The following is a 14,094-nucleotide window of genomic DNA, read 5'->3' as shown; positions in this document are numbered from 1 at the left end:
AGGGACCACGAAACAAGGAACTAAAACGCAAGCAGATAGATAAGAACAAGTAAAGACAGAAACACGGAGAGCAAAGCAGAAACGAACGCCTGTGCCATACAACTAAGACACCGAAATGCAAATAGACACACACATACACACACAAGGCCGGAGGCGCAAGTACAACAGCACACAAAACCAGCTAGTTGCACCGCATAAAGCAGCGTCAAAAAGGGGGACGAGATAGTCGCCGACAAGAAGACAGCCAAATGCCAATAAAAACGCAAACAGGATCGAGGAAGCAACGAGAGAAAGCGAACAGACGAAACTAGGCCACGCAAGCACACCCAGAGGCAGGCAAAAGCACAGGCAAGTGAAGGAGATAAAAGGAACACCAAGGGAAACAATCATGCACACGGACAGATAAGAAAATAGCAAACAAAGAACAGAATCATCTGCTAGCTTACTCCAACGCTGTCAACCACCGTGACAGTCTGGCATTTGTTGGTTAAGTCCTTTAGAAGAATGCTGCCGGTGCACAGATAAAGCCCCATCGCCAACGACAACAAAACGCATGCAGCTTCAAATAGAGTGTGCGGCAAATTGCCAAACAACCACCAGTCCCTTGTCATGATCGGCTGCTTGCGGTTGCGAGGAGGCACCTGAAGACAGTAAAACAAGCAAAAAAGCAGCGATCGATAGCGGTCCAAGTTCTGGCTCTTCAAGGCGTTAGCGAGTGCTGGCTGTTCGAGCAGTCGAATGATAGAAAAACGTTGATGGAGGAAGCCAAATAAAGCAGCAAAAATAACATCTGTACTCCCTTCTCTTTCTGGCTCGTCGGCATCTAGGGTTTAGGGTTTACAATCAAGGGTTTGCAAGCGTACGCTCATGTTATCCTCATCAGGAGGTTCCTTTGCTAACGCCACTGCAGGGCATCCGTCACTCATCAAGTTTAGAAACAGCACCTGCGGAAGGAGATAAAATCAAACATGGTAAGCAATAAGAGAAACGAGGAAGGAGAATGCGACGGGCAGAAGAAGGTATAGTGCAGTACAAGCAAAAAGTTACGGGCGAGAACAGGGATACAAAACAACGCCGAGAGAAGAGACAGGAAGTAAGCATGAACACGTCCCCAAAAATGGCTACCACCAGAAGACGTAGAGACCCGACGGGGAAATAACGCGAAGGAACAACAAACCGAGGCACAACAGCGTTTTAAAGAAGCTAGGGAAACGAAGAGAGAGGGAAAGACTTGACTGGCAGCAAAGGCATACCACACAGCAGAGAGAGGAAACGAGACACACGGCAGAAGCGAGAAAGTCAGCCATGCAAAAGACAAGACACAATGACGGACAAACATGCGACGCAGGGGGCAAAAATCGCGGAGGGCAGGACAAGCATGAAAGCAACGAATGCATGAGCAAAGAAAGCTGAACAGAATCCACCTGTAGGGCCTCAAGGGGTAACGGCATGGAGGCGGCAATGGCGATGGTAAGGTAAATAATCTCGCCGATGTTTGTACCCAACAAAAAGCAGACGAACTTTTGAATGTTTCCGTAGATCTTCCGTCCCTCTTCTACAGCTGCAACGAAATAAACACAAAGATGTCACCAGGAGCACTCCATCCTGCATATGTGTTCGCACAGCAGCAGCTGAAGCAGCAGCAAATGCACCGGCCAGTCAGCAACAGCACTGGCAGCGATAATCGCCGCATTCCCGGCACTAAATCCTAGATGCATCTTAAGCAGCAAAGTTAGCAGCACACAGAGGAGCAGCAGCAGAAATTGGAATGGCACTATCAATATAAGTATGACCAGCGCCGCGCCTTACCTGCGACAATAGTACAGAAGTTATCGTCTAGGAGAATCATTTCAGCAGCTCCTTTGGCAACGTCTGTGCCTGAGACGCCCATTGCAACTCCAATGTCCGCTGCTTTAAGTGCCGGTGCGTCGTTCACCCCGTCCCCTGTCATCGCGACCGTGTGGCCCAGACGCTGGAGGCAGCAGACCAGCCAGAATTTGTCTTCTGGTTGAGCTCGGGCGAAGACGCGAACTCTGTAGGCGGAGATAACCACAGAAACCGGAGTGTGGTATTTAGGCAACGAGCATAACAACAACACTATAAACAGCCACTGGAAAAGCTATCGAAACAGACAATGATAGCAATATTTTTGCAAAAGAAGATAGGCACAAACGCGTAATCATATGGAGACTGAAAAGAGAAGAATGCAGGCAGGTTGAAGAAAAAGGCAACCAAGGTGGTCATTATGGTATTGGCAGTCGTCACACAGCGGAAAGGAATCAAGGATCGTGTTCCCTCCACGATCCTTGATTCCTTTCCGCTGTGCGACGACTGCCAATACCATAATGACCACCTTTACGAATCTTAGCGCAGCTATTGCCGCATTTACTACTTATTGTGTGCCGATTCAGAAGACCACCGCAACGATTTCGCTTCAAGAAGCGGACATATAACCGAGTGCAAATAACTGCCGCTTTGATTCCCGTTCGCATACCACACATGAACTTCATTATTACTGCAGTAAATAAAAATGAAGAAATAAACCGCTGCAACATGACAAATACTTATCACCTCCCACCCGTCTACGAGCTGGTCAATTTCCTCGCTGGGTTTATACGGCAGCGACGGGTCATCGTCTTCGTGCAGGACGGCACAAGTGACGGATCTTTTGCTGGCGTCTTCGGTCTCTGTCAGAATTCCGATGTCTTTGGCAATCGCACACGCAGTGGGGAGTTGATCGCCTGTAATCATTGCCACTCGAACGCCAGCCCCATGGCACTCCCTCACCGCCTCGCGTACACCTGCACGTGGCGGATCTAAAGAGCCCACCAGCCCCAGTACCGTCAACCGCTGAGAAAAAGAGAGAAACAACGGAAATGTAGTCGCAGGGGGTCACGATAATGAAGTACCAATAAAGAACGTGTGCAGTGCTAGAGCGAAAGAGGAGAAAACAAACGCAAGCTATTCATATGACGTGGAAACAAGATCCGCAATAAGACTATGGACAGAAAGCGTACTGTGATAGACAGAAGACAGTCAGAAGCAGGGCATGAAGAGACAAAGCAACGCAAACGGACAAGCTAGCAAAAGACATACCGAAACACAGAACGAAATTGCAAGGAATACAAACCAGAAGCCACAGACAGCCGCATCAGAAGCAACTCTTGAAAAAGAGTTGGGGTTTGAGGCATACACGGGGCGGTTCATCAACAACGGTATGCAGCCTCTCGTCGGCGCCGGCGCATCCCTTGAGTTCTTCAATGTCCTCCTCTGTAAGAGGCTTTATTGCCACCGCGAGGACACGGAGAGCAGCAGAAGACAATTTATCATTTGCAGTTTTTATTTCTGCCTTTTCTTCTTCCGTCAGCGGCGAGTGCCACCCGATGCTGGAGACGCCCCCGTTCTCGGCCACACAGAAACCCAAGTACGGGAACAGCTGGTGTACGCAAAGAAACACAGAAACAAGTGCAAAGACGCCCATGCATGCACGTGACAGAGAGATAACGCTCATCTCGTAAGCCCCCCTTCAAACTTCGCACCCTAAATGAATGAAGGACAGCCAAAGATGAATACTAATCAGTCAGCAGACACGGAAGAGCTGTACACTAATCCCCATGCACCGTACGGTGTTACCTCCCAAATCCCAATTCCACCCTTCGCCTACGCCGTACCCTATCTGGTGCACCTTTGACAACAGCGACATGAGTGTACACTTTGCCGTCATCTGTGAGCAGAATATCTGCAAACTGATTAGGCGTTTGCAGCTTGTGCACGGAGACAGCCATTTTCCTGCTGGAGTTGAACGGAACCTCCAAAGATGCCTCCCGCGGGTATAGCGAACGCATTGAAGCCGTAAGACCCGCCTTAGCTGCTGCTACCACCAGTGCACCTAAACACAAAAAGTTCAGGGGAGCAGACAAAGCATGAGATAGACGGATCAACAACCCCCCAAAATCCAGGAAAGCAAGAAGACGAGAGAGAGAGAGAGAGAGAGAGAGAGAACAGCAACCCAAAATACTGTAGGAAAAGAGGGTAACAACGCATACAGCTCCACAACTCAACACAACGCTGGCCGGCAGAAAAACGAGAAAAACAGAGCAGCAGCAAACGTTATACAGTCATGAGAACGTAAAATAACAACAGGGGCAGCCAGCAAGCCCCAGAAAAAGAACCAGGGGGGCAAATGTATGTTCGGCGACAACAAAAGAGAAAAATACGAAGGCAGACAGAGGCGACGCGTCGGACAGAGTTAAGAAGACCACCAGAGCGGCGAAGGCAGCGAGGGCAGCAAGGACGAGCAGTGTACAGAAAGACGGAGGGGGAAGAACAGAAACAAAAGCAGCAGATAACAACTAATCCTCTGCTGCTCTCCGAGTTAACAGACACAGAAGGAAAGCGCAGGCAACATGTTGAAAACATGCAGAGGCAACGAAAAGCTGCACGCGCAGGAGTGAGCAGGAACACAAAAAGTTTGACTAGATGCAGCGAAGTCAATAGACACAGCGAGAAAGAAAAGGAAGAGAAGACAGAAGAGGGGGAAGACTTGCTTACCTTCGCTCATATTACCAGTGGTAGTCCATCGTTTGGTTTTAGGGTCCTGCTCCAGCTTTGTTGAATGGGAGTTCAGCATCGCTGCGGTCAGCACCGCACGCACCCGAACTGCAGCAGCAGCAGTAGCATCCGCTGCAGCAGTTGCAGGAGCAGAAGAAGACGAAGACGAAGAGGACGCTGCTGCTGCTGCCGCTGCTGCGCCGCGCTGCGCCGTCTCCGCCGAGCCGTAGTCCGTGAGGATTTGGCCGAAGGAGTCATAGGCGCCCTGTCCGTGGAGAGCAGCAAGAGTGTTCTGAAGCGAAAAAAGAAAAAGACAACGAAGCAGAAAATACAGAAAGTGCGGCAAGTAGAGACTGAAAAGACAAAAAGACAGGGTACACGGGTAGCAAGGAAGACATGATGAAGAGAACAAATGCGAAAAGTACAGCGGAGAAGAAGTAGGCAGCAAGCAAAACAAAACTGAAGAGGCATATACAGAAAGAAGACAGAAGAAGAAAGACACAGCAAGCAGGGCAAAACCAAGGAGACACATACTGAAAAAGAGAAAGCGAAAGCGAAGTATACAGCAAGTCAAACACAAACAAAGAGACCTAGACAAAATAGAGATACAAGGAAGAAGAAATATATACCAAGTAAGGCAAACCCAAGAGAGGGGGATCGACGAGGAGACCGAAATAGAGGGAAGAACAGAGCCACTGACTGAAAAAGAGATGCACAGGCAACGAGCAGCGAGAAGTACCCAGAAGCAAAATCGCCGAGTTGGAATGAGGAAAATTCCTAATTCCAACTCGGCGATTTCGAGAATACGAGACACAGCGCAAGGAGACAGCAAGAGCGGAGATAAGAAAAAAGGACACCGGCAGGTAATGCAGACGCACCTTCTTCTGCTCTGTTAGAAGTTCTGCATCAAAGAAACCTCCTCTAGGGTCGAAACCTTTTGTGGGGTAAACAGCAAATGTCTTTGCTATATTCATTTCTTTGTCGTTTATGCTGCTCCCACGAGAGAAGGAAACCAAACGAGTCGCCGTCATTTTGCCCTCAGTCAGCGTCCCTATTCAACAAATAGGAAGACACAGTCAAGTGCAACCAATGAAATACAGACGCATCATAAACGAGGCACAGGTCGAAACAGCGACACAAGCGATACCAAAGAGAATCCACAACAAACAGTCAGCCCTAAGCACGCGGAGAATAGTACGAGCATCGGGAGACGCACAAAAACAATGTGATGAAGTACAGAAATAAGTAAAAGGTTAGCTGGACAGATGTGGACATGCACATCAGACAAATATGAACGCGAAGGCTAGATACCGTGCACGCAAACCGAAATAAAACGCAAGGCGAGGAACCACAAACGAATGCACATACAAGAACCGAGACATAGCAACACACGGAAAGGCAGAGACATGGCGGAGACAAAACAAAGACGACGACGGAGAGGGCAAGCCACAACGACGCCAACGAAACACAAACATGTAGTGACGAACAGGGAAAGCAACAGGGGGAGAAAGGATGTTAGGGCAGCAAATGAACGCAGATGAAAGACACAGAAGACGAAGAGGAAGCTCAAAAAGTCAAAGAAACACAGAATGAGCCTCACCTGTCTTATCGGAGCAAATAACAGAACAACAGCCCAACGTCTCCACCGCTGGCAACTTCCGTACGTTTGCCTTTCGCTTCACCTGCACAGCAGCAGCAGCAACAACGGCAACAATGCAGCCACCAGCAGAAGCAATGCAAATGGCCGCAGTAGCAACGGTGGCAGCGGCAGCAGCAAAAGCAGTAGCTGCGGCGCCAAAAATAGTAGCAGCAGCAGCATCAATGACAGCGGCTGCAGCAATGAGAATAGCATCAATAGCAGCAACAGCAGCAACCTCATTCGTTTTGTTTTATGTCTTTGTTAATCCGTCTGTCTCACCATATCTCTGGCCCCCAAAGAGAGGCAAATGGTGACGACCATCGGCAGCCCTTCAGGAATGGAGGAGACAGCGAAACCGACAGCGACCAGAACAATCTAAACATAAACGCAAAAAAACAAATGTCACGCGAGCACAAATGGCAAATTAGGGGGCAAGCAACACCCAAATGCAATGATGAACGCGAACGCCAGTCAACCGGGCCTACTAAACACGAGTAAAGCAAGCAGAACAAGCAATGGACCACTGCAAAAACGAACAAACCAGCTGCTCTCCATCCCTCATTCGCGGTGCTGCTGCCGTTACTGTTGTTGCTGCCGGTGCATGCACTGCTGCTACCACCGAAGAAGGCAGTAGCGGCACATTCAGGACAGTACAACTCTGCAAGGGCTTTCACTGTTCTTTTCCATCGTCGCTGGGGCGACTGCTACAGATACTATTGCTGCTACTGCCGCTCCACTGTTTGCCGCAGCATCTACTGCTGCTGCTGTTGTTGCTACCCTATTTGCTGCAGCGCCATTTGCTGCTGCTGCTGCTCACTGTAAATACGGGGTCGGAGTCTGGGTGTGCGGGGTCTTTGTATCCCGTGAGGACAGCTACAATGACGATGACGACGAGAACACAAATTGCAATAAGGCCAATGAGACCACCCAAACGGTTGAGGCCGCGCTGTAGAGGAGTCAGGCGCGAGGCAGCCCCTGCCTTCTTTAGCTGCGTCGCTATGCGGCCAACCTGTTAAGCAACAAACAGAACGGACAGAAGCAAACTACAAAAGAAGCCAAGAGATAGCCAGGATCGAGAGAGAAGAAGACAGGATAAGGACCAGGAAGGGGAGAAGAAGAGACGAAGCCAAATTATCGTCATATTCCAGCCTTCCATCGAGAGAAAGTGAGAAAATGGGAATGCAAATAAAGATTTTATTTTATTTTTATAAAAACGCAACCCTCCACACTATGATCACATTAACTGGAAAACAGAGACGCACACGCCCAGAGAAACAAACAAGATATGCGAAGACGAAAAAACAGACAAGCCGGCATGCATAAATAAAGAAGAAGACAGGTGAGGAACAGGACAACGGAGGAGAAACAGAATGAGAAAGAAGCGCGTGAGGGAGAGAGAGCAAGGGACAATGGAGCAAAACCGCACGCACCTGCGTCTCCATGCCAGTCGCGTATACGAGGCATTTACCGCTGCCGTTGGTGACAATTGTACTTGCAAAGCAAAGATTAGTCGCAAAAGGGGCGTCTCCGTCCACAGCAGAAATCGTTTTTGCGACGTCTTCAGACTCCCCTGTGAACACAGGACTACACATCTAGGAAACAAACTTAAAAAAGCAAAGCGCAAGAAAGAAGAAATGAGCCCTTCAAGGCAGCAGCATCACCACTGGCTGCAGCAGCAGACACAGCAATGGCTTCAGCATCTGCAGCAGCAGTTGTTGCAGCCACAGCGGCAATGGTTGCGGCAGCAGCCCGTTCCCAACGGAGGGAACGGAGACGAGTAAATCGGAAACAAAAAAACCAAGGGGAGTCAAAAGACACAGAAGAAACCGAAGACGGGGACGAAGGAACAACTCGAAAACCATAGAACACCGGAAAGAGGTGCCAGTGCAGAGGAGACGGAGATACAAAATACTTGGGGAAAACAGAGGAGAAAGGAAACAAGAGCAAGAAGGCGAAGAAAAGATGCAGCGGGGGAAACTGAAACGGCCGTCATCTTGGCGTTATAGTTAGCTTGCCTGTGAGAATCGCTTCGTTTGTCTTTAGCTCTGTGACATCTATACACCGCATGTCTGCAGCTACGCTGTTGCCTGTTGCTAAGAAGACAATATCTCCAGGCACAACTTCTTCTGCAGGCACCGTCCGCTCCTCTCCCTCCCTCAGCACGCAACACATCGGCGCAGCCATGCTGGCCAGCTTCGCCAGGGCGGTACTTGCTGAAGCAAAACAACACAAAGAGAGCAGATGAAAACAAGTTCCGCAGTTTTCTGCCCTTCTTTTCTTGAAAATACCACTCAGAAGCACGAGGGAGAGAGAGAGAGACAAACGAAGAGATATAATGTTTTGTTTTGTTGTGTTTAGGTTACTGCATATACAGACAAGATACGGAAGAACGCAGCTGTTGACCTCCCACCAAACCAGACAAGCAGACGATCCACAGCGTACACGGATACATGTTTAGAGATGTACATCCACATGCATGCACTACACTATTTACAGTGTATAATACATGAATAATATGTATAGATATGCATTATGTATATATGCTATATATCTATGCATGCGCATATATATGCGCATGCCAGCATACAACACAGAAGCATGCTTATATATATATGTTCGTGTCGCCTATTTTCTTCTCTCACCGCTGTTTTCCATGTAGGTGGCGAGGCAGGCATTGAGCGTAACGATGATGAGAATGGCTGCGCCCTCAACCCACTCCTGCATTACGAGGGAGGCGACAGCAGCGACGAGCAGCAGTAGCACCACAGGAGACCAGAACTGAGACAAGAATATCTTGTACAGAGGATCACGGTCTCCCCTGTCCAACATGTTGCTGCCGTACTTCTCCCGATTCGCCGCCACTTGAGATGATGTCAAACCCTGGCTAATGTCGGTGCACCCGAACTCCCGAGCCAATTGCTGAACGCACAGCATAAAGTGTCAATCAACCCAAAACCATAAACCTATTCGTCTTCAACCCATCCCCTAATCCTAAGTCCTAAACATCTATAACCCCGAAATCTTAAACCCTAGAGGCCTAACCCTTAAGCCTACCCCTCAACTAAACCGTCTAAGGTTAAGGGTTCAGAGCGAACGTGTAGACGATAAACCCCAAACACACCTCCAACACACAACTTAAACGCAAACCCTATACGCTAAACCCTTAGCCTCCCTCCTAAACCCAGCCCACCACCGATTGCTTGGTTTGTGGCCCTAACCCTTAACAGTAAACCGTAATCCCTAAGACCCATCGAGTAAATGCTAAGCGCTCGCTTCGCATAATTGAATAAATGAATGCAACTCCCCTCTCACCTCAATAGGAGTAGACGCAAATCGGTTTTTTCCGGAAGTAGGAAATTCCTTTTCTGTCGCCGTCACCATCTTGCGGAACGCCTCTGGATCGGCTTTCCTAGCCGACTCCACCAACTCTTTAAGGCTCACCTAACAGCAGCAGCACCAGCAGCCCAATCTACACAAACAGTAAAATTGGTTGTAACTCATCTGTGCCTCCGCTGCCTGCACTTTTACGTGGATTGCCACCTCTGCTGCCGCTAATAATATATACACATTATACACATGCTTAAAGATACATATTTTTTAGAGCAGCACCTGCAGTTACATACACACAACTTATACATCCATTATATGACGTTACATAACATATCTTGCAAATAATATATATGCCAACCTGGCTTTTACTTAGGCGTTCGAGTATTTCCATTTCCACATTGTCGGGGTAAGCTGAGGGGTCTAAGGCCTGGGGGACAATACGCGCGGTGTCGGACCTAAGAAAGGACTCCACTCCGCTGTCGCGTACAGAGGGAGATGAGCTCAACTCCATCTCTCCTCCACCCCCACTTCGAGTCTGTGAGACCCTGACAGAATCCCCTCTACCTCCTGCCGCTTCTCCTGCTGCTGTTCCTGCTGTTGCAGCCGGGGCCGGTGGTGCTGCTGGGGTTGCTGGTGCTGCTACTCCAGATCCACTACCCCCACCAATGCTGCCGCTGCTGCCACCTGTAGCAGGGCCGTCCACAACGGACCGCTCCCCGCGGCTTGTCTCCGCCATGCTACCCCTCCTGTTGCTGCTGCCGCTGCTGCTGCTGATACTGCTGCGGCCTCACCGCCGATGGACGCCACGGTTTGAAGTACCTGCGGAGCAAAAAAGTGCTGCTACGAAGACCCCATGAAGGTCCGCGATGAACTCCTAAACCCTACACCCTAAACCCTGAACCCTACACCCCGAACCCTGGTCCTGCGCGCCCCGGGCGCCTCTGCGGCAGCAGGGGAGGCGAAAACGAAATAGACAAGTAGGAAAGAATGTAGAAGATAATTTCAGTGCAGGTCTTGGCATTAGGAGAAGAGCGAAGTGGCCACTTGTTCCGAAACAAACAAAGACCTACCCGGGGGGGCCAGCCCGACAGGCAGTGGTGCTGCCACCTCCTCTATTTCGGCCTCCTCTCTGAACCTAAGAGGAAGCTACGGGATTAACTTTTGGTGGAAATACCTTTAACTAAATCCCACAGCCTAAACAGTGATATATCTACAGACCGCTGACTGCACAAGAAACCGCCAACCCTGCTCCCGCCGCCGTTATTGCCTGAACTGCACCTTACGGGAGATTTGTGGGGGCCTGCGCTTCTGTTCACTTTACTAGTTGATAATAAACTCCCCGTCCTGATCCTCTATACAAATATATCTGTTCTGCATACCTACCCGTCGTGCTGCCACTGCACCCTGAGCATCCACTGCTTCATTACTTCAGTGCCATCAAACCGTACAAAAAACCAAGTTTTGTTTATATGCACGTCCACACTAGGAGTTGCATGCATCGTATACTTATATATATGCATATATATATGCGGGAAGAACCAGGGAACATTAGCACTGCATTATCCCTCCAGTCCCCAAAGATTTAATACATAGTATATACATATGGGCATAAACAGGCATCGCTGTGCGTCGTGCATCTCTGAGAGGATACAGGCATGGCTATAGCGTTGCCCTTCTTAGGCCTGCATTTATTTCAGGGGCGGATTCGCTACCGTTCGGGCAACCATTACTAAGCATAAACCCTCCCTCTCCGCTTGCTGGTGGAGCCCCTGCGGGGGCCCCTGCTGTTCCTGTTGCTTTTGCATTCGCCGCTGCCAAGCATATTTGTTCACAAAGGCGCTGGCAAGCGTCCAGTTCGAGTCTCAAGAACTGAATTTGAGATTTCTCCTCCTGAAGTTGTTGAATTTGCTGCTGTTTTACCTGCAGTTCTCGTTCTAGCGGTCTCAGTCTCTGTACTTCTTCCTCCAGTTTCTTAACAGTCCTTTCAGTTTCTCCGAGTCGTATGAGCCGAGGGTGTACAGTCCTGAGTTCATGGTTTAAATCGGCAATTTCCTGTTCTTTTCCCTTGAGCTTCACCGCAGCTTCTCTCAGCTGAAACTGCGCGTTCCTTAACTCGTTGCCCACTCGCTGCCAATTCAACTCTCCAACTCGCAGCATGGCCACCTCTCGTCTCAACCTTGTAGCCTCGTCTTGAGCCAGCGTCAGCTGTTTGCTAAGTTCTCGCTGATTACCTTTCAAGGTGGCTTTCTCTTTCTGCCAAGATAGCGCCAATTCCCTGAACTTGATCAACTCCGACGTTACTTCGTCCCGTAACTGCATTATCATATTTCTCTCATTGCTCACCACTGGAGGCTGGCACTCGTCTACATTTCCCTCAGGGGCCTCCTCTGGGGGTTCGGAGGATGCAGGCGTCGCAGACGTCCAACAGGAAACAGGTACTGCCTGGTGCTGAAACCCTGCGAAGCCGTACAGTCCATGGAGGTAACTGGTTTGAACATCCTGTGTATTGAACACACCGAATTGGGGGTTTCTTTCTTCGTAGTTACTCTGGATGTTTTCACTCCATTCTTGCCCCCTGGCGCCACCCATGATGTCCAAATAGTTGGGCAAGGCCATCTTGACGCCGTCCGAGAGCTGACTGAAGACAGCTGATAGATGAAGAGAGCAAGCTGGATTTGAAAACCTCCACAACAAAGAGGAATAGGGTCAAACTATGGCCTAGGGAACAGCACCCTTTGTGGTGTGCGCTGCCCTGTGCAGAGGCACAAAAGACCAGACACTTGTCTCAAGGTAGTAACGTACTGCGTGCCACTTCACTCATTCACACGATACCGTTATTTATTCAAAGTAGTTTATTCAAAAATAGGGGGGGAAAGCCCCCTGAACTCCACTTCCAGCAAAAATACGGCAGTACAGTTTGTGTGTGCGTTGCCCCACCTTGCAAACCTGGGAAACTGCAAAGCCTGTTCTGAGATCTACTCAGTACGCCCACATTTATATAGAAGATTAGAACCTGGTGGTAGGACTCGATGAAGGATGAAAGACAGCAGGAGATGGAAGCCTGAACTCTCCTGATGTTGATGTCTATTGAGGTCCTGCCCACTGCTGCCTGTGTCAGCCGCCTGGACACTGCGCCGAAATTGCGAGTTCTGTACAAAAGACGTCCCGCTGCTTCCAATAAGCGTTCCACAATTGTAAACGCCCGAATAGAACAAACTTAAAAAGCGCAGTAGAAGGAAAACTGCCGACTACAACCATGGGAGATCCCCCACAAAGCTGTCTTGAGTTCGTGCGAGACCTCCGCCTCCCGTGGGGCCAACGGCCCGTTTCCGTGCAACACCCTCAGATGACCATTTAATATGATGTTGTTGTGCTGTCGTACTTTACTTTGTTTCAGTTCCACTCTATGGTTTCAGAGTAATTCTGCTAATCACGAACAAGACACTCAGCAGGACAGCTGCTACCCGGCTTGCCACCTCGAATGCACGATTCTGGCTGTAGTGTGGAACCCACATATCAGCAAGGCAGTTGCCTTCCGCAAATGTTAAAAAACCCAAATTTTTCCACAGATTCAAACCCGTCGCACTACGCACACAGGACAACACATTCCTGAAGTGCCGAAAGGACGAAATGTGCAACGGAGTGTCCGCGGTCTTATGGGGCGACGCTTGTTAGCTCGTTACCTGCAGTCGAGAGGAAAACGCTCAACGTAAGAGTTCCTAAGAAGCAGTTCACCCCCTCTCAGACTTTGTTTCGGACGAAAAGGCTAAATATAACGAGAGTCCGTATCCAAGGACCGTCATGACCTAGTAGACTTAAGTAAGGTAAGAGTTTCTGCAGACCCGCTGGCCTCTTCTGGCGTTCTGGCCGCAGCACTCCAAGCGCCTGGGGCTTGGAGAGAGGAGGTCCCCTGACATGAGTTGCAACGCACTGGTTCGCAAACAATATCGCAAGGCACTTTCACGCGCAAGCGCAACCAAACGCCCTCTTGCTGCTTGCAGTAACACTGTAGACAAGATTTATGCGTCTGCCTGCGTGCAGGATGCCTACTAAGGTCAAGTAACTGTTCGTGCACCAGATCTGAAGAGGCACAGCTACAGAAACGAGAATTCTATAAATGAGCTGACGACTGTCGTTGTCACGTATTGTCTTCACTTTAGAAAACGCATCCCGTAAGCTTGCGAAGATGCAAAATGAAATAGATAAAATGTGACAAATTCGAAAGGCCGGTAGTGTCCCTACAGTCTAGATCCATGCTGGACACGGACGCAACGGCCTGGGTTGGTGAGGAGTGGAGATTATCTCATGCCTTTAAGCGCTTGATATTATTCTCGTTACACTTGGACTTATGCGTTAAGGCATGAGCCTCAATTCTGCTAAATATCAACGCTGATATATCCTGTTAAAAGACAACAACGCTTTTACGACGGAAGCTGTGCGTGCGTGCAAGCAAAACGCGCAGTGTGGGAGTGTAGGCCAGCTGAAGCAACTGAACCCTCCTCTAAGCTTTATTTTGTAACAGAAAACGGAGGATTGAAAGGAGAACCCGAAAGTTAAGGGCAGTCAGGGAAGCA

At 49.3% G+C, this 14,094-nt stretch overlaps 1 protein-coding gene across 1 annotated transcript; it reads right to left on the bottom strand.

Moving 5' to 3' along the window:
* Positions 1 to 437: 437 nt before the first annotated feature.
* On the bottom strand, positions 438 to 12,136 carry EAH_00008950 (P-type Ca(2+)-ATPase, putative; the record flags this gene model as incomplete). The annotated part of the gene is made up of 19 exons (XM_013395483.1): positions 438 to 641; positions 864 to 944; positions 1,284 to 1,561; positions 1,810 to 2,033; positions 2,579 to 2,850; positions 3,018 to 3,080; positions 3,194 to 3,436; positions 3,672 to 3,889; positions 4,552 to 4,843; positions 5,430 to 5,602; positions 6,152 to 6,233; positions 6,470 to 6,565; positions 7,008 to 7,199; positions 7,621 to 7,782; positions 8,243 to 8,403; positions 8,833 to 9,109; positions 9,503 to 9,631; positions 9,879 to 10,204; positions 11,233 to 12,136. 19 exons carry the CDS (start codon positions 12,134 to 12,136, stop codon positions 438 to 440), a joined length of 4,377 nt encoding a protein of 1,458 aa, XP_013250937.1.
* Between the last annotated feature and the right edge of the window lie 1,958 nt (positions 12,137 to 14,094).

Source organism: Eimeria acervulina, genomic scaffold (genome assembly GCF_000499425.1).
Source record: "Eimeria acervulina Houghton genomic scaffold, Eah_scaff43, whole genome shotgun sequence".
NCBI lineage: Eukaryota > Apicomplexa > Conoidasida > Eucoccidiorida > Eimeriidae > Eimeria > Eimeria acervulina.
The sequence above is the reverse complement of the archived record's forward strand: the minus strand, read 5'-3'. Positions and strand labels throughout refer to the sequence as shown.